This window comes from Anopheles moucheti, chromosome 3 (genome assembly GCF_943734755.1).
Source record: "Anopheles moucheti chromosome 3, idAnoMoucSN_F20_07, whole genome shotgun sequence".
Taxonomy (NCBI): domain Eukaryota; kingdom Metazoa; phylum Arthropoda; class Insecta; order Diptera; family Culicidae; genus Anopheles; species Anopheles moucheti.
The window spans coordinates 81,704,829-81,726,818 of NC_069141.1; the positions used below are offsets into that span (position 1 = coordinate 81,704,829).

The following is a 21,990-nucleotide window of genomic DNA, read 5'->3' on the forward strand; positions in this document are numbered from 1 at the left end:
CGGAGATCGAGACAGATCGGAGATCGAGACAGATCGGAGATCGAGACAGATCGGAGATCGAGACAGATCGGAGATCGAGACAGATCGGAGATCGAGACAGATCGGAGATCGAGACAGATCGGAGATCGAGACAGATCGGGGATCGAGACAGATCGGAGATCGAGACAGATCGGAGATCGAGACAGATCGGGGATCGTGACAGATCGGAGATCGAGACAGATCGGAGATCGAGACAGATCAGAGATCGAGAGGAATGCATCATGTTATCGCGAATCAGTGCAGAGCTCACGCTTACTGTATCATCACCTTTCGATAAGGATTCATCATACATCACAAATCATCCAGCATTAGTGTAATCCGTTCAAAATGATTCGGAAGAGAATATGGAAATTCTTCACGGTAAAGCGAAATGAAAATATTCTTCACCGCAAACAACGACCTACAATTATCCGAGTAGAAGTACGGATGGATAAATATCCGTGAAGATTCCTGCATATTTCAACTGTTGTACCTGAGGAGCCATGTTGCAATTGCCATGGAAAGCGAAGGTCTGCTCCGATGTACGAAACCCAAATAGGCACGGTAAGAGTGTACATCATTATATTCTTCAAATCAACATCAAATTAATTACAGATCGTTCTTTAACTCTCCTAGGTTCATTTATTCAACTCAGCGTTGGAAAACAGCTAACGAGAATCTGTTACGCATTGGAGTCAATACCTATTAGGTAAAGTTCTTGAACTTCATACATTGAAACCTGTGTGTGAAACAGTACTAATATTTATCCTTTCTCATTCAACAGATTAACTCGACTACACATGAATTTAGCTGTTACCCATCATCTTAAGAAACAACAGCAGAGCTACTACAAGTATCCATCCAACCCCTGCATCATCATGCATAAACTATAGAGCTAACTTGCGGTGGAAACAGAAGATAACAATTTTGGCAAAAGAGGTTTTCGAAGAAATGTTGCAAATATCGGAATATATTGTTATTGCATACTTTTTAAATGAAATGTGCGGTGTGCGAGGAAAAGGCTACGGTTGTTCTGAAGTGCGACGATATTTTAAGTACGCCAACATATCAGGAATCAGTTATGGTTTTTTAACTAAGGGAATTTGAAATAGGAGCATAGGAACTAAACTTTCGAATTTGTATTTTGTCAGTTGCCAGAATTATCTAATAAACGTGCGCAAAAATTGTTGTCAAAATGGGCGTTTTGGATTGTATAAGTATTGTTTTTTCCCTAATTTCATTAGAACCATTCGTGAATTGTTATTAAATGGCTAGTCGTACTTTTGCTTTATCTGTTTGAATGTTGTGTTTATCTCCACCTGAATATTCGGCGTATAGTATTCAGCGATCCCTGGGGCTTGTGTTTGTTTGTTCGCTTGCTATGCACTGTTCGCTAATTGAGTTAGTAAACGTGGAAGGCCCTAAATTCAAAGATAATAAATTGAGAACCTAATCAAAATAATGGGGCATAATATTCCACTTAGTTGTCGAGGATTACAGGTGGAAGTGAAACTACAGTGTCTGGTTCGTGCTGCTGCTTTTTGGATAGACGACTTATAAAGGCTTTGATCCCAATTTCTATCGCCACCACCCAACTTTAGATACGAGACCATCAGCTTCCAGTATTCTGTCAATTATCTCATTTCTTCTGGTTTGTTCTATACTATATCAATTGGTTAGCAGTAGGAACAAACTGCAGGAAAACATAAACTTTGTTGTAATTGATACTTCCTTGACAAATGCCCATGGTTGCCATAGCAATCCGTATGTTTGTTCCAGTGCCTAGCAATGGCAAAGCAAACCAAACGCACGCGTTTGATGTTGTGCGTGATTCAAGTTGCAGATTGTATTCCACAATCGTTTTAAATCCAACAAAACTCTGTAAGGATTCACTCCGAACAATGTGCGCCTAATGGCGGAACTGCACATAATCGGCGAACTTAAGACGGCGGTGGACTTCGAGGAACCCAACCTGTTTTGTCGCTGGAGCGTCCAGTACGGTTCGAACTGGAAAGCCATCGAGGGACACACCGAAGGTCAATCCTGCTGCAGCACATCTCGTATAGAGCAGCAGTCCGATCTCTGTACACCGATCGATCTGCACCTGGTGACCCGCGGGCTGCAAGGTTGGCCCAAGTTGCACGTGGAAGTGTACGCGGTGAACGCTCTCCAACACTACTGGCCCGTCGGGTACGGGTTTGCCTTTGTCCCGGTACGACCCGGACAGCATCGGGTACGGATCGCCACGTGGAAGGTCTCATCTGCTCGTGTCACCGATACGGTGCGGGAGAAGTTCCACACGGGTGGGTTTTCGCTTGCCAAGAGTGACATCGCGTTCACGGGCATAGAGCGGTACAAACTATTAACCAAGACAGCCGGTTCGGTGGAGCTGGATTTGATGCTGATATTTAAGAACTTTGCGGAATACGGTGTCGAACTGCATTGATTTGAAGATGGTCTGTAGACTTTTGTGGCTTTGGATAATATTAATCGCACCGTGTATCGAAGGAGGCGAACGAAATGTACAGCATTTCGTGAAGATAGATGTGGCAAAGATTAACGTTAAGAACACGACAGATACGGTTGGGAACGTTAGTTCAACAACACTTACCAATGACCCAGTTACGGAGACATCTACCAAATCCTCTACGAGCGAAGGTACTACAACCAGTGTATCTTCTACGACAATCAGCAAGACTACTGCAACGGAAGCAACTGTTACTGCGGAAAGTACCACTGCAACTAGTACTACCGCAGCAACGCCTACTATGGATCCGACAGATGAGTCGTACCCATTGTTGCAAGCAGGCCGTGCTGCAAAGTTGGTTCCGAAAGGATACTACTGCCGTTGTGACCTAACGGTGAGTGTTGCATACTTGCAGCTTCCTTGCAAATCAAAGAAATTCTTAACCTCATGTTTTAATTGTTTAAATACTTCCCAGATTAACGTGTGTGACGTAAACTGTTGCTGTGATATTGATTGTAATGCGGCCATCTTACGCACGTATAATTGCGATCAGGAGCAACTACACACGGACGAGTACCATCATGGCGAAGGATTACAATCCTGCCGGGTGCAAGGTGGATTGTTTTGTCTCGTTGAGCCCATCTACGAGGAAGGAGATGACAGTGTACGTTAGCACCAACAGAATCTGAGCATGGATAATACATTTACATTTCTTATGTTGCCATTTTAGTACTACAACCCAGGACGACTTCCATCTGTGACCCGGTACAAATGGGCGGAAGTGTTTTCGTTAGACAATCCCGCATCATCGGAAGATATCCGGTTCGATTACTACCGTGTAGATGACGTCATGTACGTCTACAACGAAACAAGCGAATTGGTGCAATTGTTTGGTAACGCGACACATTCCATACGCGATCCTCAAATCGTTGGTTTGCATTTTCCCTGATGAAGATTGTTTGTTTACTTTTTAGCGCTTCCAACCACACTCACCGGTACGGTGTGCCATATCCAACAACCTGTACGCTTCCTGCAAGAACGCACCAACCTTTGCCAACGAACGGTGGATGAGTTGGGCGAGTTCAATCGAGCCATTCTTCGGCAAGCATCCTCATCGGTGCGGTTCTTTCGTACACCCAAAAAGTCCACCGTCATGGAGCACTACTGTGTGGAGGATGGTGATTGTCTGAATGCTACTGTTTCCATTTGCTATTACACTGCTGGACATGGTTGGAACTGTACGCTGGGTGCTAATATGACTGATGGGACTGTCTCTGTGGAGGAAACTATCGACGAAGATCCTGGCACGATTTGCCGAGAGCTTGAGATATTATTTACCCACAACTATACAAACCTTCAGCAGGTTAATATCAAGCTCCTGTGCACACCTGCTTATCCGGACCGAAACGTGGACTGGATGGAAACCGTGTGGCAACGTATCAACGTTAAGTTTATCGTCCCCTCGGCTCCTTCGAAAGTGAATTTAACACGCACTATCAGTGGTAATATAGGCTATCTCATCGGGAAACCATTGATTGTGTCCCATTTGGAGCTTGGTGCAAATGGAACCATTCCGTCGGAGGAAGCTCCTACGGAGAATCCCCCAAAGCGAATGCTAGCTTACTTTACTAACGGAACACGCTTACCGGACGCTTCCTTTCGTTTACGCATCCCAATCAGTCGTAGGAATCGGTGCGTTTTGACCGAAAAGTACCACCAAACGATCGACTTTGGAACGGATGTGTTTCACCGGTGTAACTACATTCCGCCCGACGTTACAAACCAAACGACCGAGAGCGTTCATAATTATACCAAATTTTGCCAGGATCTTCAGACGGCATTGTACGCACAGCTGCTTCACGACATTTATCCGGACATTTCTTCGACGCGTGGAGCTCGATACGATAAATTTAATCTTTACGTTTCAAAGTATGGTAACCCGATCAATCGTACCAACGAATGGGTGCGGGTGCGTTCCACTAACTTCATCCTCGAAGCGGAACCCGGTTCCGAATCGTCACCCAATACTGACACCACCGACAGTTACTTCACCTGCAGCAATATGCTCATCAATGTGGGCTATCGGTACTATTACGCCCGAACACGCGTCCGTGACGTCCGGCATCAGGCGACCATTCATGATGCCGAGATCGTGTTTGGACCGCGCGTTAATCTACGCTTCCGGTTGGATGAAGAGATCCGGGTGCCGATCTTTATACAGGTTCAGTTTTTCGACTTAACGTCATCTTCGGTAGCGGTGACGGGGCTTAGAGTGCTTGTGGTGTTAACGTTCTTAATACAATGGAGTACTTCCAAGGGATATTTGTGAACAGGCGATTAACATGACGTTGGACGTTAAAAAGATTTTTAAGCTTGATTGGTATGTAGAATGTAGTGTGACCGAAAAACAAGAACAGAGTGAAGTATTATATAAATAAAAATAAGATTTTAGACGAGAAGCTGCTTATTCTCGAATACGACAGCACTTGTCCCTGTCCTTGTTCATGTTGCTTCACTTCATTCATACTGTTTACGATGTTAACATGGCCGGACCAACCCGAATGCCTACTCATTTAGACATGCACAAGAGGACCTTGGTCTGCTTGTGTACGATGATTAAACCCCACGTTTGTATATAATTAAAATTTATTTTATTATCTTGCTAATCGCAGCATCACACCAATTTCACTAATCCCGTTTATAAAGCGTCATTAGTTACGCTATAAGTGGAGCCGTAATGAAACAAATCCTTCCTTAGTAAGGTAACGTAAATCCTATAAATCCTTCCAAAAGGAAAAATCAAAATTAGGTGATATATTGCGGCAAACGTTTTAAAATAAATTTTACATAATTAGGAAACTCACGCAAATCCCATACCAATTTTGTCTAAGGAAATTAAGTAATGGTTTACTACAATGACCCTAGGCGAATTGGGATGTCTGGTGGAGGCAGTTTTTCCTCCGTCATGGTTTAAATGCTTGTGTACGACGATCATACTGCGCTCACGTTCATTCGATCAGTGCCATCGTGCGTGCAACACTCTGATATTCGGTTCTTGCTACATAGCAACCGGTCATTACACGCTTGCCGCTGTAAGCCATCCGTCCATGTAGCACACGCCAATTGTCAAATAACAACACGGTGCCCGGTGTAAGCTGAAACTTCCACTGTGCTTCCTCTCGGTGCAACTCTCCGGCAAGCTGACGATAATCGGCATAAAACTGTGGCACCCTTTCAGGCGCCAACGTGCGCAGCGGAGCACGATCGTACGGATTGAAGCGAATCTGCTCGACTGCACCGGGTAGTGCCGGATGTCTTCGTATGACCGGTGCCACATATCGATGATGCTTGTCCTCCTCGATGTATTCGGCCTCGAGCGGATACTCACACAACCGCTCGTAGGCTGCCGGATCGGTCTCACGAAGCTGTTCCGCCGCCCGAAACCCATCGACCAGAATCGTCTCGCCGCCCTGCCCATTGAACTGAATGCAGTGTAACACCTGCAGACCGGCCGCATCGCTAAAGTACGTATTGTCCGTGTGCGGGCCGAGAAACCCGTTCGTGTAAGCCGTGTCACTGTGATCCATCTTGCTTTCGCTGAACGTCCACATGTCACCGAACAGTGTCCGTTGTACGGGGAAGATACGCTTGACGGCCATCTCGGTACTTTGCTGATTTGGCGGGACTTTGGTAATGAAGGCAAATCCGTACGTTATCAGGCTGCTAACGACCTGCCGCATGACGGTATCTTCGCAGAGCAAATCGTTTAGCGTGACTCGTGCGTATCCGGGTGACCCGGCAGTGATCAACGTACGATCCCATAAAACTAGTTGCGCACGATGTTCTTCCAATCGTTTCTGAAAGCTGTTCGCGTGATTGTCAAACACGACGTTCAGATCATACGATGATCGATGTCCATCTAGCCCTAGAGTTTTAAAGAGAAAATGGGATAAGATCGAAGTGAAGCCTTGAATAAACGTGCTGTGTACTTACAGATGATATTGATCTTTTCATCGCAAATTTCGCACGACGCAGGCTGAATATCCAGTGGTAAGTCGAGGATGGAGGTAGCCCGTTGAAATGTGGCCACATTGTAACAATCCGCACATCGACAGTGATCTCGCAACCAAACATAACTAACCGATACGGATTCGTCCGTATTAACGTTCCGTACGGTAAGGAATCGGTTCTTGTCCAATGCTGCGTCCGGATTGTCCGAGTTCATCGCTGTAAGTAAGATCAAGTCACGATTATTACAGCACTAACCGTTTAAAAGTTACAAAATTAGCACATGGCTCGCGCTTCTTCTGATAAGGAAACGCAAACGCAGCCAGGGCCAAAGTCCGACACACGAACCTTTATCACGTTCCATAGCGTCATCCTCGTCTAATCGTAACAGGCGCTCGTCAAGGCACAGTGCACCACCCTCGTCCTGTAATTTGCGCTGTAATCGTTGCAAATTGTCCGGCGTACATTCGAGCAGGGCTAGCACTTTCGTGTGGGTCGGTGGATCTTTTACATCCTTCTCGTCCTGCTCTCCTCCATCCTCCCGCTCCAACGGCTTATCAACCACCGTCGGCAATCCATCCGTTTGCGTCATCGCGTTTGCGAGGGAACTACTTTTACGCTCCACCATTAAAGATGGCATCTTGACCCGTTTCAACACCAGGGATCCTTTATCGGTGGTAGATAATCCAGCCAGTGGGACGATGTTGATCGGTGGTTTTATAATCGACGACCGTCGGAGCACGTTATTTGCCTCGGTTGAGGCTATTTTTGGCTTCGGTTCCAGGTTGCCGTTCGGCGATTGTATTAAGTTGGATCGTTTCGGGAAGATTCGTTTCAAAACCGGTGGTGGCGTTCGGGGTTTGGGGGTGAGCTTTGGCACGTTTAATGTTGGGGATTCTTTCTTGGACAACATCAACGAGTCCTGCGTGAAAGAATCATTGATTAAGTCGTTCAGCTCTTGGCTCACTGTAGACGATTTTCCTGGACTTTCCAATATCTCCTCCTGTAATTTCGGTACTCCTCCGACGCCGACTCCTCGTTCCGCCGTTAGCTCCTGCTTTGCCACTTCCAGCAAGGGATGACCGGGAACAATTCCAACTCGGTTCGGTGGCGGCAGATCACGGTTCAATCCTTCGGGGTCGTTCAACGTGATGAGATTAATGGACGGTACGGCCGTTACATTAATACTGCGGGACGCTTTATTTTTGTAGTCCGTGTCACGGAAATGACGCGAACAGATGTAGTATCGTTTCCGAATGATGTCAATCGGTAATCCGATGAAGCCGTCGATGCCCAACACCCGGCGCCACTGTTCCGCCCGTTCATTGTCCGAGGGAAACTTGTGTACGAGGGGAAACTTTTCATCCTTACAGCAAGGCACACAGCAGGAGCGTAGTTTGCTCATACTCTTTTCCTGTGCCTACCAATTTCAACCGAGGCGATCCAGAACGGTGTCCTTCAGCACAACAACAATGTTTCCCGCCGTCCAAACAAGCTTGTTTCGTTCGTTTATGTTGTCATCTGTTTGTTGACGGGAGGTGTTTCCGGATACGCTAGAAGGGGTGGTAGTTTTCATAAAACATTAATGAAATACTCCAGCTTAGCAGCCAAAAAGCTTTTAATATTATAAAAATGTATGTTTTTCTGTAAAGGGAAGGACAACAATAACATAATACAAACCACAGCGGTTATAAAACAGTTTCCAAATTAGTCGTGCCACCTAAGTTTCATTACAGTTCTATCGAAGTTTATCGGACAAATATGTTTCTTTATAAACACAAGCGAAATCTGTACACAAGTTTTTGTATTTTCGGTTTTCTGATTTGAATTCGTTGCAAGATAGTTTCACCGCTAGGATTATTCTTCAAGCAAGAGAAAATCATATTGCAACTGTCAGCTGCCTGCAGGCGTATATCGCCACTTGGATTAATTCTTATTTATTTTTCCTTTCAGGTTTTGATGGGGAAAATTAGGTTCTTTTTGCATGGAAGCAAGAATATACACATTCAGGCCAAAAAAAACATACACAATAAGTTATGTAAAAAATTAAAAAAACAATCGTGTCAAAAATTTCACCCGTATGTCCACGGCGTTAACCAAACCGTCGCCCATTGTGAGTGGTTGATTGATGAAGAAGAAAAAAAGCTATCAAACTTCCAACATTTGTGTGGCTGTGGAATTACTGGCCGCAATAGGCAGAAAGCGGGTGTTAGCGAAAGAGATTCAGTAGCGACCGGAATACATTTTCAACCCGCAGCAGCACAAAAACACGGTAGTCCCACATTTATCAACGAGGTGCGTGTAGATGCGAGTGTGTATTTTGCGTATACGTGTGCATATTTGGTGTATTTGAGTGCAGGGAATAGATAACGCGCCGCGACTAACCCGAGACCCGTATGTGCATATTTCTTTGCCCCCGTGTCATATGCTAGCAGCAGGGAAAGCTGTGCAGGAGGTGTAAAAAGCGGAAGGTTCATCTATATGCTACCTAATCGTAATGATTAGCTGCTAGGGTGGTGTTTAAAGTAATCAGCGCGTACAAGCAAGAAGTGTGGTTACGGTGCCCCCGTCCCTCCACCAGCATACTCTCATCGTAACAGAACGGTGGATTGTGTGGGAAAAGAAAAGTGAGTTTTCCTTCCATCGAAGGAGACAAAACGAGAAAAGGAAGAAGTGCTACCAACGGAGCGCCTGTTTGTGGGTGGGGACGATGGTGGTCGGTGCTGGGATGCGTAGAGACAGGCCAAAATGAAATAACGTAATCCTCCATCGCACCGTGTACTTCGAAGCGCATTGGCCTGGTTCACCAAGAAAAGAAAAAAAGTGACAAGAAAAAACAGAAGAAATGCAAGAAAACACTCGCACAGCATTGATGTGTCAATGTGAAAATCTTTTCGCAACGCGCGCTAAATCCTTTTCTTCTGATCCCAAATGATCTCGATCGGTACTAACCCACGCACCAAGTTCCGGTCCGTCAAGGTCTCACTAGCTCTTCCTTTCCCACACGCCCTTATTCTAGGGATGGTGGTTGTGGTTGTCGGCGAGGGTGGCAGCAGCAACTGTCAGTGTGTGTATATATTTTTTTAGCGAACATCAGCTCTCGAATGGAATGATCTCGGTTGCCGTGGTTGTTGGAACGAGAATGATGATTTAACGCATTTGGGTGTATAGTACGAGAGGAGCACCAGTGTCACACCTGCCATCCACACTGACTCCCACTGATCGCATCCCCCAGATGAATGGCCGCCGAATGACGGCACACAAGACGACCATCTGACACAAACCCTCGATTTTGAGTTGATGTTGATGTTGGTCGGAAAATCGCAACTGAGTGCGTTTGTGTCTCGCGTGTATGAATGAGGAATTTTCTTCCAAATCTAGTGTGCCAAGATGTTGAGCAGTGCGGTAAAGCTGACTCCCCCGTGATCATTCGCAACCAGCCGTCAAAGTACGCGCGTAGTCGCGCATTCGTATGTGTTTGTGTGGGTTAGATACGAGTGTGTGTGCTTTTTATTGTTGGATCTTTCTTCTACCCTCCCCGAGGGCGATGCGTGTGTGTATTTCGATCGATGACGTCGATGCTTGGTTGAGTCAGCGTTGCAACCCCTTCCTCCCCATGATGGGTGGGTGGCTGAAGGAAACGACTGGCAGGAGAAAGGGAAAGGAAACGTAGTCAGGAAAAGTGTAAATTTGTTTCCATTGAACTTTTTTCAATCTGCTTGCAGCCAGCGGTGGTATCGTCGCTGTCTTGTCTGTACGCACCAATATTGGAATGATCGAAACCACCAACACGGTAAAGCATAAAGGATCCCAATGTTTTGTATCGATCAACTTTGATTTGCCGATCGTGAGCGCCGTAACTGCACCGAAAACCTGCACGGAAGTAGTTGCAATGGGAAAGTTGCGAGGTAAAAGAAATGTTCCGCAAATCACCGCAAATCCGTCCACGCCCTGTAAATGACTGTAACGATCTGATTATGCGGAACCCATAAAACGCGCGCACTGTATGTGTCATCACGGCAAAACGTGCCCGGGGGCAATGGATTGAAATGTGGTGGTAAACACGCTGGAAGGAGGAAAACATGACCAACACATCGTCCGCGGACTGCATATGGAGGGCCAATAATTATGATTCACCACGAGCGGAGGAGAAAAACCCACAAGGTTGAATAATTTGATTTTGATCAAGTTACTACAAACCAACCGAGGAACTCGCGAGCGCGAGCGTGAGGAAACAATTGACTGCGAAAGGATTATTTGTTAGCCGGTCATTGATCGATACTATGTGGTACAAGAAGGGGAAGGAATAGTATGATGGTCGAGAAGACGAATGCCCTCCATTATCACAATCGCTACCCTTAGCCAGTCGCTAAACGTCCGGACCCTTCTGTGACCGGAAAATAACAAACCCAGGAAGTTACACTCTCGCGGCAAAAGACCTGCTGCACCGGGTGAAAGTGGCACTAATTTTCATCAATTGATCAATCCTATCATATGGGCATCACTTGATTCAATGCTGCGTTCCCAGGGCCACGCGAAGATGAATGCCTCTTTTCACTAATTTGGCCATGCTTTTGTCATCCATTCATCCGTTCGTTGATGCGGCAACCCTTTCTAAAGATGTCGAACGGAAAGTAGTGAAACTAAATTCTACGACGATGTAACTGCAAAATTCACACAGATTTCGGGTCGGGAACACCGATTTTCCTGGACATGGTGGGAGAGCGAGTGAGAGAGATGGAAAAACCGCCCAATTGATTGGCATTCAATTGCTGTTGCTACCTTCCATTTGTTTCTAAACGTTTGCTATGTTTACGTTGACCTACCAGTGCCGTCATCATTGCGTTGTTTATACACCCATTGGGTTGTGGTCTATTTTTGGGGCCTAGCTTGCGAATTATGGAAACTGACAGGAGTGAAGGTATCCCATACATAAAAAGGGGATTATCTCGATCCAGGGTTGCTCTCTTCATCCCCGGCTGCATCCAATCTTCGATGAGTTTAACTCCACTTGATCCAGTCAACGAGCTCGCTGCGCTTCTCTACACCTTCCGACAATCACTTTCCTGGTAGAGCATGACTCCGCTGTCCTCAACACGTGCCCCAGCCATCTTATCGTACCTTGGCCGCCGTTTGGATGTCGGCTACGCCAAACAGCTCACATCCCATTACAATGCGCCCCTGAATTGTGTTGCTTGGGTGGTAATCCGATGTTACGATCGTGCGAAGGTCCCAGTACTCCTCCTCTACTACCTTAAAATCGTCACCGTCAACTGATACTATGCTCCTTAGGCGAACCTTATCACGGTCAGCGCCTCCGGCAAGCAGTTACTTTGTCATCGTCGCATTGCTCCTCAATCGAATTCAATTGTAGCGAGAGAGATGGTATTGCAGTTGCTTAAATATCCTCTGTAGGTACACATGGCCGTTTTGATAGGAAATCCCTTGGACGCGCCATGTGTATCGCCAAATGGGGTTTGCTTTCTTATCTATCGGTTTCGATAGTTGATATCAGCGAAAAAGTCTATCATTTCGGTGCGGATGCGTGTGTGTGAGTTTCGTGACTGTTGACATTGATGAACAGTACAAAATTGGACGGTTATCACCTCGTACAAAACCTTCTCCCCGGTGGAAAAACAACATTTTGCCGTGGAGATTTTGTGTGGCGCGTTGTGGTGATTATGCAAAGGAATTTGTGGAACCATGTTTTGCTCTACCGGTCTTAGTGCATATGACAAACGTTTTACCGCAAACTTTAGTGCGTGTGTGTTTAAACGGACATTGTACTGAAGGTTGTGAAGAATAAGCACGAAAAGGAAAGTCACGTATGTTAAACCTGCTGCTCTCGATAGTCATTTAAATGGAAGGGATTTTGCTGCCAATTTCGACCAAACAAACCTACACTAAAACATTAATTAAATGCCCATGTTTGAACCGTCTAACTTACTCGTTTGGGTTTCCCCTTTTTCAGGTGCTGCATGTAATCAGCCGGAAAGTTGACAGCAACTATAAGGCACCGGCAGTGAACACTTTCACCTTCCCGCACGGTTGTGTGAAGGCAAAACGCACACACACACGCACACTGTCAACGTGTTGTTTTCACACCCAGTGAAAAGCCACAAACCACGGACGACCGGCTCCCAACAGCAGCAGCAGCAGCAGCAGCAGCAAGATGCAAGCGATCAAATGTGTTGTCGTCGGTGACGGTGCCGTCGGTAAGACGTGTCTGCTGATCAGCTACACAACGAACGCATTTCCCGGCGAGTACATCCCGACCGTGTTCGATAACTACTCCGCGAACGTGATGGTCGATGGCAAACCGATCAATCTCGGCCTCTGGGATACGGCCGGTCAGGAGGATTACGATCGACTTCGGCCTCTGTCCTACCCACAGACGGACGTATTTCTCATCTGCTTTTCGCTCGTGAATCCGGCCTCGTTTGAGAACGTGCGGGCGAAATGGTACCCGGAGGTGCGCCACCATTGTCCGAACATACCGATCATACTGGTCGGGACGAAGCTCGATCTGCGGGATGACAAAAACACGGTGGACAAGCTGCGTGACAAGAAGCTGTCGCCGATCACGTACCCGCAGGGGTTGGCAATGGCGAAGGAGATTGGCGCGGTCAAGTACCTCGAGTGTTCCGCACTGACGCAGAAGGGCCTGAAGACGGTGTTCGATGAAGCGATCCGGGCGGTCCTCTGTCCGATGATACCGCCGAAGAAGAAACCCAAGTGTAACATCCTCTAAAGCTTGTTCGGTTTATTTTCTTTTTAAAAACGCTAAACAAAACAAAACAAAAGAATACAATCGCGCTTTTGCCTAGCTCTCCTCTCCCTTAACCTTCTGTGCCCACCTCCCCGCTCCTGCACCGCCTGCGGATGGTTGTGGGTGTGTATGAAGAAAGTTCTTCCAAGTCATCCCTGTTCCTGTGTTTCCACCATCCACCAGCATCTTCCCTCTCTCCCAGTAAAACGAAACGAAGGGAAGAAGAAAATAACAAAACAGCGAGTAAAAAAGGCGCAGGACACAACACACACGCGTCGGAAGATATCATACCATCAGCGTAAAGAGAACCCTCTCCCAGAGACATGCACATAATCGGCAAAGATGTTTTCACCAACCCAATATCCGGATGCGAATTAATGCACGTACTGTTTCCTGCAACAGGAGGCACGAAGCGTTGCACTTTAATTGGAACGAAACGAATGGAGCAAAAAGAAAACTCTCCCCAAATGGTTAGAAAACATCTTGCTCGCCAAAAATGCCATCTATGCGAGAGCAAAAAAAGAAGACAACAAAACGGTCGAAAGAATGCATTCACAATGCACCGATCCCATCATCGAGCCATCGTTCGTTCACACGTCATTTCCCCACCACGGTCATGCTCATACTATCGTCTTCATCATAGAACATGTGGTTGGCGCCCATCGGGCGAGAGCGGCCTGACCTTCCCGTCTGTCCTGTTCAGTTAGTTTTATTGAGTTCAGTTTTATTTTGTTAATACCATGTGTTGGGTGGTACTGAAGTACTGGAGAACAATTTATAGTACTCAGGACAAAAAAAAAACAGGAAGCACAATGTTTGCAAACAATCCATTGTCAGACCGCAAAAGCAATATTGCAGTAACGTACCGAAATAGCGCAATAACTCAGCATTTATCCGGTGTGCCGGTAGCAGCTCTTGATGATTAAGCGAATGATGTCCCGCCCATACCTTCTTCTTCTCCATGGCACATCGCACAAGATGCTCCCCTAATGCGCCGGGAGCCGGATAGTGCACAACCGTATTGGTTGGTTTAGTTCAAAAGGTAATTAAAACTTACATCTTACCGTTTAGCTGCTGCACGCTTTAGCTCTGTACCTATTGCTTTCTATTTTAAATTGTTAATTCGTCCGTTAGTGTTTCAATTATCGTTCATTTCGTTTTCGCACACGCACACGCGTTCAATCACAGTCCCAGCTAAATCTGGGTCAGTGTGTGGGGTGCATCTTCAGCCATCGTAACGAATTTGCAGAACCCCTTACAAACAAGGCTGGTCACGCGCTGGACTCGCGCTGGATAGTGATTAGGTGTGTGTTATTGGGAATGTTCACGGAACACACGAAAGGTTTTCTTCAAAAGCGTGCTTTAGATCATTCGGACACACGGGCGGCAGGTTTTTGGTGTGGGCTTTCTCCGTTGTTTTAGCTTAGTGTAGTGAATGTGACCGCTGGAAAGTGATTGTGCGTTGCGATAAGCTTCCGAGGGTTTTTGCTGCTAAATATGGGGTTATTTTTTTGCGGACCTTTGAGTTTCGGCATTAGTCATTGGCCCGACGTGTGTATTTTTGCCTCTTTTCTTATCTTGGATTTTGAGGGTTTTGCCAGTTGTAGAAGCGCATACAATTTGGACGTTGCGCAAATATATCAAGTAAGAGAATTTTTAGCTTTTTTAGGAATGCGATAAAGGTGTAGATAAGTAATTCTACTATTTTGGGGTTTCAATCTTCAGTTTTCACTCTTCGCATTCGAATTCGCGAATTCGTATCTGTCATACTGTTATTGCTGTATTTTTCATTACTTTCCTTGCTTAAACCATAGCGTAGGCAATATGTTTACTTTAAAAAAAAGTTTAATAATGTCTAATACTTTTCTTCTCTTCTTTGTTTCAGAAAACTTTAGTGGATCAATCAACTTTTCATATACTTGTACCGATTTGTTTTGCAACAGACGCTATTGAAGGGAAAATATGCAAAACTATTTTCTTGAGAATCAACGGCAACAAGCTGTACGGCACACAATCATCATGAACCAAGGCACATAAGTTCTATCAGGTCAATTGTAATGAAGCTTCATGCAGCTAGAGAGAAGTTACTCCTCAGATCGCTTAACGGAACAGATAGCAAATAGTTGAACGTTTCGCTTTAAATTTTACATGCGCGATTTTAATGCACCCGATAAGAAGAATATTGTGATTAAAGTAAGTTAGTTTTTGCTTTTGTTAATCAGTTTATTAAAATTAGGCTGAAAGTGTCAGAATTCCCATTACCAGATGGTGAGGATTGATTTTAATTCGTGGTTTAAGGCATATTTTATGCTTGGTGCGCACTGTTTGGTTTATCGTTTCATTGCACTGTTGTACATATTTGGTACAATTAGGAATGAAGAACATTTCATAATATTTTATTTCATGTTTCCTTTTCCTTTTACTTTGTGTAGTTTTGATTCATTTATGTCGGTAACACTACACATAACAGTTACTCGATAGGTCGGTTGCATGAGGTCGTTTGTAATCTTACAAAACTGAATGCATTTGTGGCATGTGTTTTTGTGCTCTTCTTTTTCACTTTCTTCACAATACACCTGCGACAATTAGGAGGGGGGAAACAGTAAAATTATGCTAAAAAAAGAAGAAGAAGCTGTTGACGAATTCATACGCCGTTTTACTGGGAGAAAGGATTATGTGTGTTGGATCACAATGAAGAACCTTGAAAAAGGAGAGCTAGAAATCGGGGCGCTCTAGTACAGAATCAACATCTCGTGTGGTGTGAGATTTTAGTTGAAATGGGAGAAACAAGACCCCGTTACCCCGTGAAAATGCATATATACAAAAAAGGAAGGACAGGCGAGTTACAGAGATACAAACCTAAAATCAAACAAAACTATGTAAGATAGGTATGTGTGTGTGTAAGTGTGTGCGCGAGCGCGTGTATGTGTACAATGAATACACACAAATTTCGAGATTCAAACAGTGGCCGAACAAGCGGAAGGACAATGCATGCGTCCCTGCCATGCGTGTATGCATCCGGCGTATGTCTGTGTATGTGTATGTATGCGTGGTGATTGTTCTTTAGAAATAATGGCATAAACCGTTGAAACATTACCGAGTCGAATCACTGTCACGATCATGCGGAGAAAATCCTGCAGCATAGAATGTTATGCAACAACTCAGCTATATTCTGTTGTTTTGTTTCATATTCGTATAGAAAGCTGTCCAGTCCCGGCGAGTTAGGAAAGGACGTTTTGTTAAGTCGTATTTTACGACCGAAATCCAATTGTCGAATGCTGTCAGGGTCTTTTCTTCCTATGGTCTTGATCTTAACGGCGCTTCACGACAGTAGCCGTTGATGTTGCCACTATTTCTTTCTAACACGGAACAGTCATTTACTGTTAATCGCTTTAGTGAAACGTGAAATCGAAACCTTTCCCCAAAAGCAAGACATCATTTGCTTTCCCAATATCCACACGCAGAAAAAAAACGGTCATAGCCATAGGCAAACTTCCGAAAGCAGAATCGATTATAATGCATCTGTTTTATATGTTCACTCTATCATTTCAACCCTCAATCGCCGTGTAAAAGTGTATAGATGTTTTGTTGTCCTGCTGCGAATGCGCTTTTTGTAATCGCTGTGTGTTTGTGTGTCTGTCCTGTGTGTTGTGCAAGCTCTGTTTTTGCGTACCGAAAACTCGGCGAGAAAAGGCGCAACGCACAAAAAACTCTGTGCTCTAACCCGGCTGGAACACATAGAGAAGGGTAAAGAAATAGTGGCAAGAAAGTAAAAACACAAAACAGAAAAAAAGAAAACTCCTTAACCAAAATAGCTGTAAAAGTGCGATCGCAAAAAAAAAACAAACAAACACACGCTAGTAAAAGCAAAATTTAAAACTGTGTAAAAGCAAAAAGGTATCCTTTTGGAGCGTTTGGGCAACAAACTATGCCCTTACCCGGGAAGAGGGCACAGACTGTGTGCGAGGGTGCCGAAAAAGTCGAAGCAAATAGTTGTGGACACAAAACCGAGAGAGGAGTTTGAAGAAAAGAAAAAAACTTTATAACAAAGTGTAATGCATTAATATTAGGTAGGCTGAGATATATAGGCGTGCGCTTTTCCTGCGTTTTTGTTTTCAAAAAACTAACAGACGGGGAAAGTGTAGATTAATACAAGTGTGCGAAGAAAGGAAAAGAAGAAAAAAACAAACAGAACTCCTTCGCTGCTCCCACGTAAATAGGAACAGATTTATACAAAACGTGGAAGTAGAAGAAGATGAAGCAAGAACCCACAGAACGAACATATACACCACACATATATTCCCAACACAATCAACACACGGCAAAAACAAAACATACAACAACTCAGAATATGTGAAGGGGTCAAAAGAGAAGCGATGTTTTAAATGATGAAACAAATTGAAAATCCTCTGCAGGAGGAGATAGAGGAGATATCAGCCCGGAGAAAAACAAATTGCTGTTAAACAATTAGAACATGTGAAGCTAACAAAATTTTACGCTGGTTCCGTACTTTCCAGCTCCACTGTTTTTCTTTTATTTCCTTCTTTTCAGCAAAAGAGAGGAAAACATCGTAACATCGTGTAACGTTCTCAAAAGCAAAACCAAAACAGATAGAACAGGCGACGGGAGCAAACCTCCCTTCCCGAGAAATGGTAAAACGAACTCACACTCACAAAAAACACATTAAATCGTCATACTAACAGCTAAAACTTTGTTGCAATCAGAAGAGAACAAAACAAATGAAGCAGATACCGAAAGAGACGTAAAGGCGCGTCGGTTGCAGTTGAGAAACAGAAGAATTATTGATATAACACTTTTTAATAAGTAATGGATTATTATGATTATGATTATTATTATTATTATTGAGTAATTAATAAAACAAAGATAAAATACTAAAACAACAACAACAGAAACAAAACCGATGGTTTAACCCGTCCTTAGACTGGCCATTCCATCCCGGTCGTTTGTTATCGTTTTAGGGAGAAAATTGGAGAAAATTTTGCATTTTATTCTGTTTTTTTCGTTTTTACTTTCAGTTATTTCAGCTTCAGTTCTTTACACACCTTCCCGTTTGAAAGGATGTAGCGCAACGTGACATACCATTACTCATCGATGATCGAATCGTGTCGCCCATCATGAAATCCTTTCCCCAATCGCTCATCATCAACCACCACCATTATCACCATCGGCATCGGATTAGTCTGGACATTTGAACAACTTGGCTTCATTTATCATTCACACCCACACACACTTACACTCAGGGGCGCGTGTTGGAAGGATGAAGATGCACCGTTGGAAAAATCGAAAAGCACCGTTGGAGAGAAATGGATCTGCCAAGTAATTGTATGTATTTATTTTTCTGTTTCTGTTTTCTTTTCGATTTGTGCACCCCCACATACCTACCGGCCTTCATCCCGCCTGTTAGGCCAACCATTGTGGCGTTTGTTTTCGTACTAAGCAGCGATGCGGAAGGAATGGACGATCCAAAATGGAGTGAAGGAAAAGGAACACACGCACAAACCTTCGGGACGGGGAAAGATTCTACGCAACATCAACTATCAACGCTGACATCAATACGGCACAATACCAAAAAGCACTATAATACTGTATTATTCGCACTTTTAGGCGTGATTTATCCCTCTGTACTGTTCGATACTGTTTTTTCCGTGAAAACTAAATCTCTTACTAACTGTCTAAAAACATACATGGCTAAAGTTGTACGCTCGACACTATAAGCGCCTGTAGAAGTCTAACAATTGACTAAACAGCTTTGTTTTAATTTTGTTGAAGTATTAGTATACTAGTATCCTTGATAGTTCATTGGTTGTTTATGTTTCCATTGGATTGAGCATGAGGTGGTATGTAATACCTCTTTTCGCTAGTAGGAAATCACCCGCTGAAAGTCTGGAGAAATTGGACCAAATCACGGATTAATCCCGGTCACATCGTATACTACTAGCAAGTGATTCTAGAAAAAGATATCGCATACCTTCAAGAGCCGAAAGTTTGAGGCAAAACACAGTTAAATTAAAATACATTAAAAAATTGTAAGGTTCATAAATTAAAGTTGAATTTAGTATTTAATATATCATTAGTTATATTGTTTTGCTATTATTTAGTTATAAAAAGGTGTCCAACTGTTGAATCTGTGATAATTATCACAAGAGCACACCTAGAAAAAATTAACGTCAATCGATTGTATATTTCTGCAAAGTTATTGTTTTACTTATAATTTGGATGATTAATCGTTAATAGGTTTTCGTTTCACGAAAATGGCACTAGATTTACGAATAACTTTGAGTAATTTTCCTTTTTTTTTTAAAACTGAGCATTTAAAAAAAAATCTTTAACTTTTGCTGGTTTTATGTTAGCTTATTTTACTACTCAATCTAGACCACTTTTAGCAATGTACCGGAAAAATAGCACAACTATTTCCTGAAGTATATAAATTCAAGTAAAAATTAATACAATTTCTAAACATATTGCATAATACAAAAGTAAACGAAATGATGCTTCCTTTCAACAGCATTTTTATTCCTTTGAAAGTATAAATATTGAGAACGTATAGTCCACAACACATCCTGCCGTTAGTAATCAGCCATCACTATCGCGGTGTGCTTATTGAGCAGAGCATTAAACACACGCATCGCCGACTGCAGACCAACAACAATCTCAGTGCAGCATCCTTGCAGAGAGCGTGCACTAAACAGCAAACTTGCCCGGGAACGGCGTGAGAACAGAAGATTTCTCTCAGTATCGGTCTCTCTCTATCTCACGAACTGCACCGAGATGAGCGGCTCAGCGTATCTCTTGCGCTCTCTCGCTACTCACACATTCCCGCTCTCCGTTCGTTTCTACAGCAACAACCTTACACTCGCTATCCTGGTGACGATGGAGGCGCCCAGTGAAGAACGACAAGCGGATAACAGTGCCCGTGATAGATGTGCAAAGGACACGTTCGGTTAAATTTGGTGTGCGTACGCTGTGCTGTGTGTGTGGGGTGCGGTCGACAGCAAAGGACGGTGCACGGTGTGAAACACAGTCGTGAAAACTATCTGCACGCGAAAGCCCCCGTGCCTGGTTGGGGTTCGAAATTGTGGCCAATAAAGGTGCGTGTGTGCGGGAGTGTCTTGCCGTCGTGTACACAGTCAGTGATGAGCCCGGGGTGGTGCGTACAGTGCAGTGGTAGTGAAAGGTTACGGTGAATACGAGAGCAAAAAAAAACCCTCTTCCAACAAGCGACCCAGCATCAGCAGATCGTGGCAGTGTAGCTTAATGAATGTCCGCAAATATGTTCTAAACAAGCAGCGGAAAGTGTTCCATTCGTAGCAAATAGTTGCGCGCGTGTGTGTGTGTGTGTGGGTGTCATTTACCAAGGAATACATCATGTCGGTGTGATTTGACGCTGTGTTGTACGAAGTGTAAGGTAAGTGCTGCTATGAATTTGACTAGTTCATAAAAAAGCTTACGATAAGCAATTTTAATTCACAATGAATATTCAGCTGGCCCTAATGCACGGCTCTGTACCAGTGGTGGCAAAATCCGGTTCAAGGATATTTAGTAGGGGCGGGGAAGTTTAAGATTTTCACCACAGCGTGCTACGTCCATCGCCATCATTATCATTTGCGTCCTCACGCTCTGGTGAGAAAGAGAGGAAAGGCGTTCTCTATACACATACACCATATTGAAGGAGCGAACCAAAAGCTCATCACTACATAACCTTAAACTAACCACAATTTCATCGCTGTGCCCCACTTTACCCCATCGTCCTCCCCGCCCTTCCAAGAGGGACCGAAGGGAGCTGAAAAACGGAAAACTACTTTGACGGGTTGACGAGCGGCCGGATTCATCGAGTCATTCCGGTAATTAGATTAATATCTTCATTCAGCAAAGTTTGCCCGTTTTGCAAACATACTGTGGACGTGGAAGGCAATGAGAAGAAAGGGCACCCATAAATCAATGTCCTGTTCGAATCGGGGTGTCTGCTCAACTTCGTCACCCGGTTTCGTTTATCATCATTGTGCTCGTTGTGCATCCTGCGTTCTCGATTCCCTTATCCAACGGAACTCCAGTACGATATCTTGAAAATTATCGTTATCTCCTTTTAAGAAAAAAAGGATTTTTACTGTGGCAGAGCTATTGTTTGTTCTCTTTTGAGCAGTGGGCGGCTAGTGGTTCCATGCATGACTCCATTAGCAATATTAGTAGGGACGAATGTGATTCCATTGTGCTCAAATAACCTTAACACGTGCATTCTAAGTAGTAGATTTCCCCACACTGTGCTGTGGCTCTTTAACCTAAAATCGACCTCAAATTATTCAAAATTGTTTTGTTTGCCAAAAATCAAGACATTTAACAAACATTGTTAAAAATGGACAAATGAACCAAGTAGTTTTCCAACTTCACCTTCCTATTCGACAATGACTTCGTATAGTTGCTACCAAATTCTTCCCAATACTTCCAGTCACCGTAGTGGTACGTAGTGAGCATAACATGTCATTATTTATTGCACCGTTTTTTTGCAAATAAATTTCCTTCCAAAATTACGTTCTTCATCGATTTGGTTTGTGCATTTGTACCATTTTTTGTATGTTTGTAATATGCCGCCATTAGACGAAACAAAAAAAAAACCTTTCCATCCAATATTCGCATCACACTTTGCCCTCTTCCCGAATGTTTCTCCCATCCTCCCACACATCGCGCCGCAGCGGACAGAAGCTGCGGGCAC

The 21,990-nt window shown here is 44.1% G+C and overlaps 4 protein-coding genes across 5 annotated transcripts; 3 read left to right on the forward strand and 1 right to left on the reverse strand.

The window, feature by feature from the left end:
- Nucleotides 1-1,930: 1,930 nt before the first annotated feature.
- LOC128304695 (B9 domain-containing protein 2) lies at nt 1,931-2,464 on the forward strand. Its single transcript, XM_053041902.1, has one exon. It carries the CDS (start codon nt 1,931-1,933, stop codon nt 2,462-2,464), a length of 534 nt encoding a protein of 177 aa, XP_052897862.1.
- Nucleotides 2,465-2,471: 7 nt separating this feature from the next.
- Nucleotides 2,472-4,814, forward strand: LOC128303056 (tectonic). The gene is made up of 4 exons (XM_053039909.1): nt 2,472-2,879; nt 2,961-3,149; nt 3,216-3,378; nt 3,460-4,814. Exons 1-4 carry the CDS (start codon nt 2,472-2,474, stop codon nt 4,812-4,814), a joined length of 2,115 nt encoding a protein of 704 aa, XP_052895869.1.
- Nucleotides 4,815-5,219: 405 nt separating this feature from the next.
- On the reverse strand, nt 5,220-7,902 carry LOC128303335 (uncharacterized). Its single transcript, XM_053040260.1, has 3 exons — nt 6,842-7,902; nt 6,479-6,712; nt 5,220-6,410 (listed from the first exon to the last, which is right to left on the reverse strand). The coding sequence occupies exons 1-3, from the start codon at nt 7,896-7,898 to the stop codon at nt 5,494-5,496; spliced, it is 2,208 nt and encodes a 735-aa protein (XP_052896220.1). The 5' UTR covers nt 7,899-7,902; the 3' UTR covers nt 5,220-5,493.
- A 746-nt stretch (nt 7,903-8,648) lies between these two features.
- Nucleotides 8,649-19,541, forward strand: LOC128305300 (ras-related protein Rac1). Of its 2 annotated transcripts, none has more exons than XR_008287456.1 (3): nt 8,649-8,788; nt 12,465-14,304; nt 15,148-17,172. XR_008287456.1 is itself a non-coding variant. In XM_053042680.1 (3 exons), exons 2-3 carry the CDS (start codon nt 12,666-12,668, stop codon nt 18,717-18,719), a joined length of 597 nt encoding a protein of 198 aa, XP_052898640.1. In that variant the 5' UTR covers nt 8,649-8,788; nt 12,465-12,665; the 3' UTR covers nt 18,720-19,541. The 2 variants fall into 2 exon arrangements, 1 of the variants encoding a protein (XP_052898640.1); XM_053042680.1 differs by lacking the exon at nt 15,148-17,172 and adding an exon at nt 18,688-19,541 and having other exon boundaries at nt 12,465-13,230.
- Nucleotides 19,542-21,990: the final 2,449 nt, after the last annotated feature.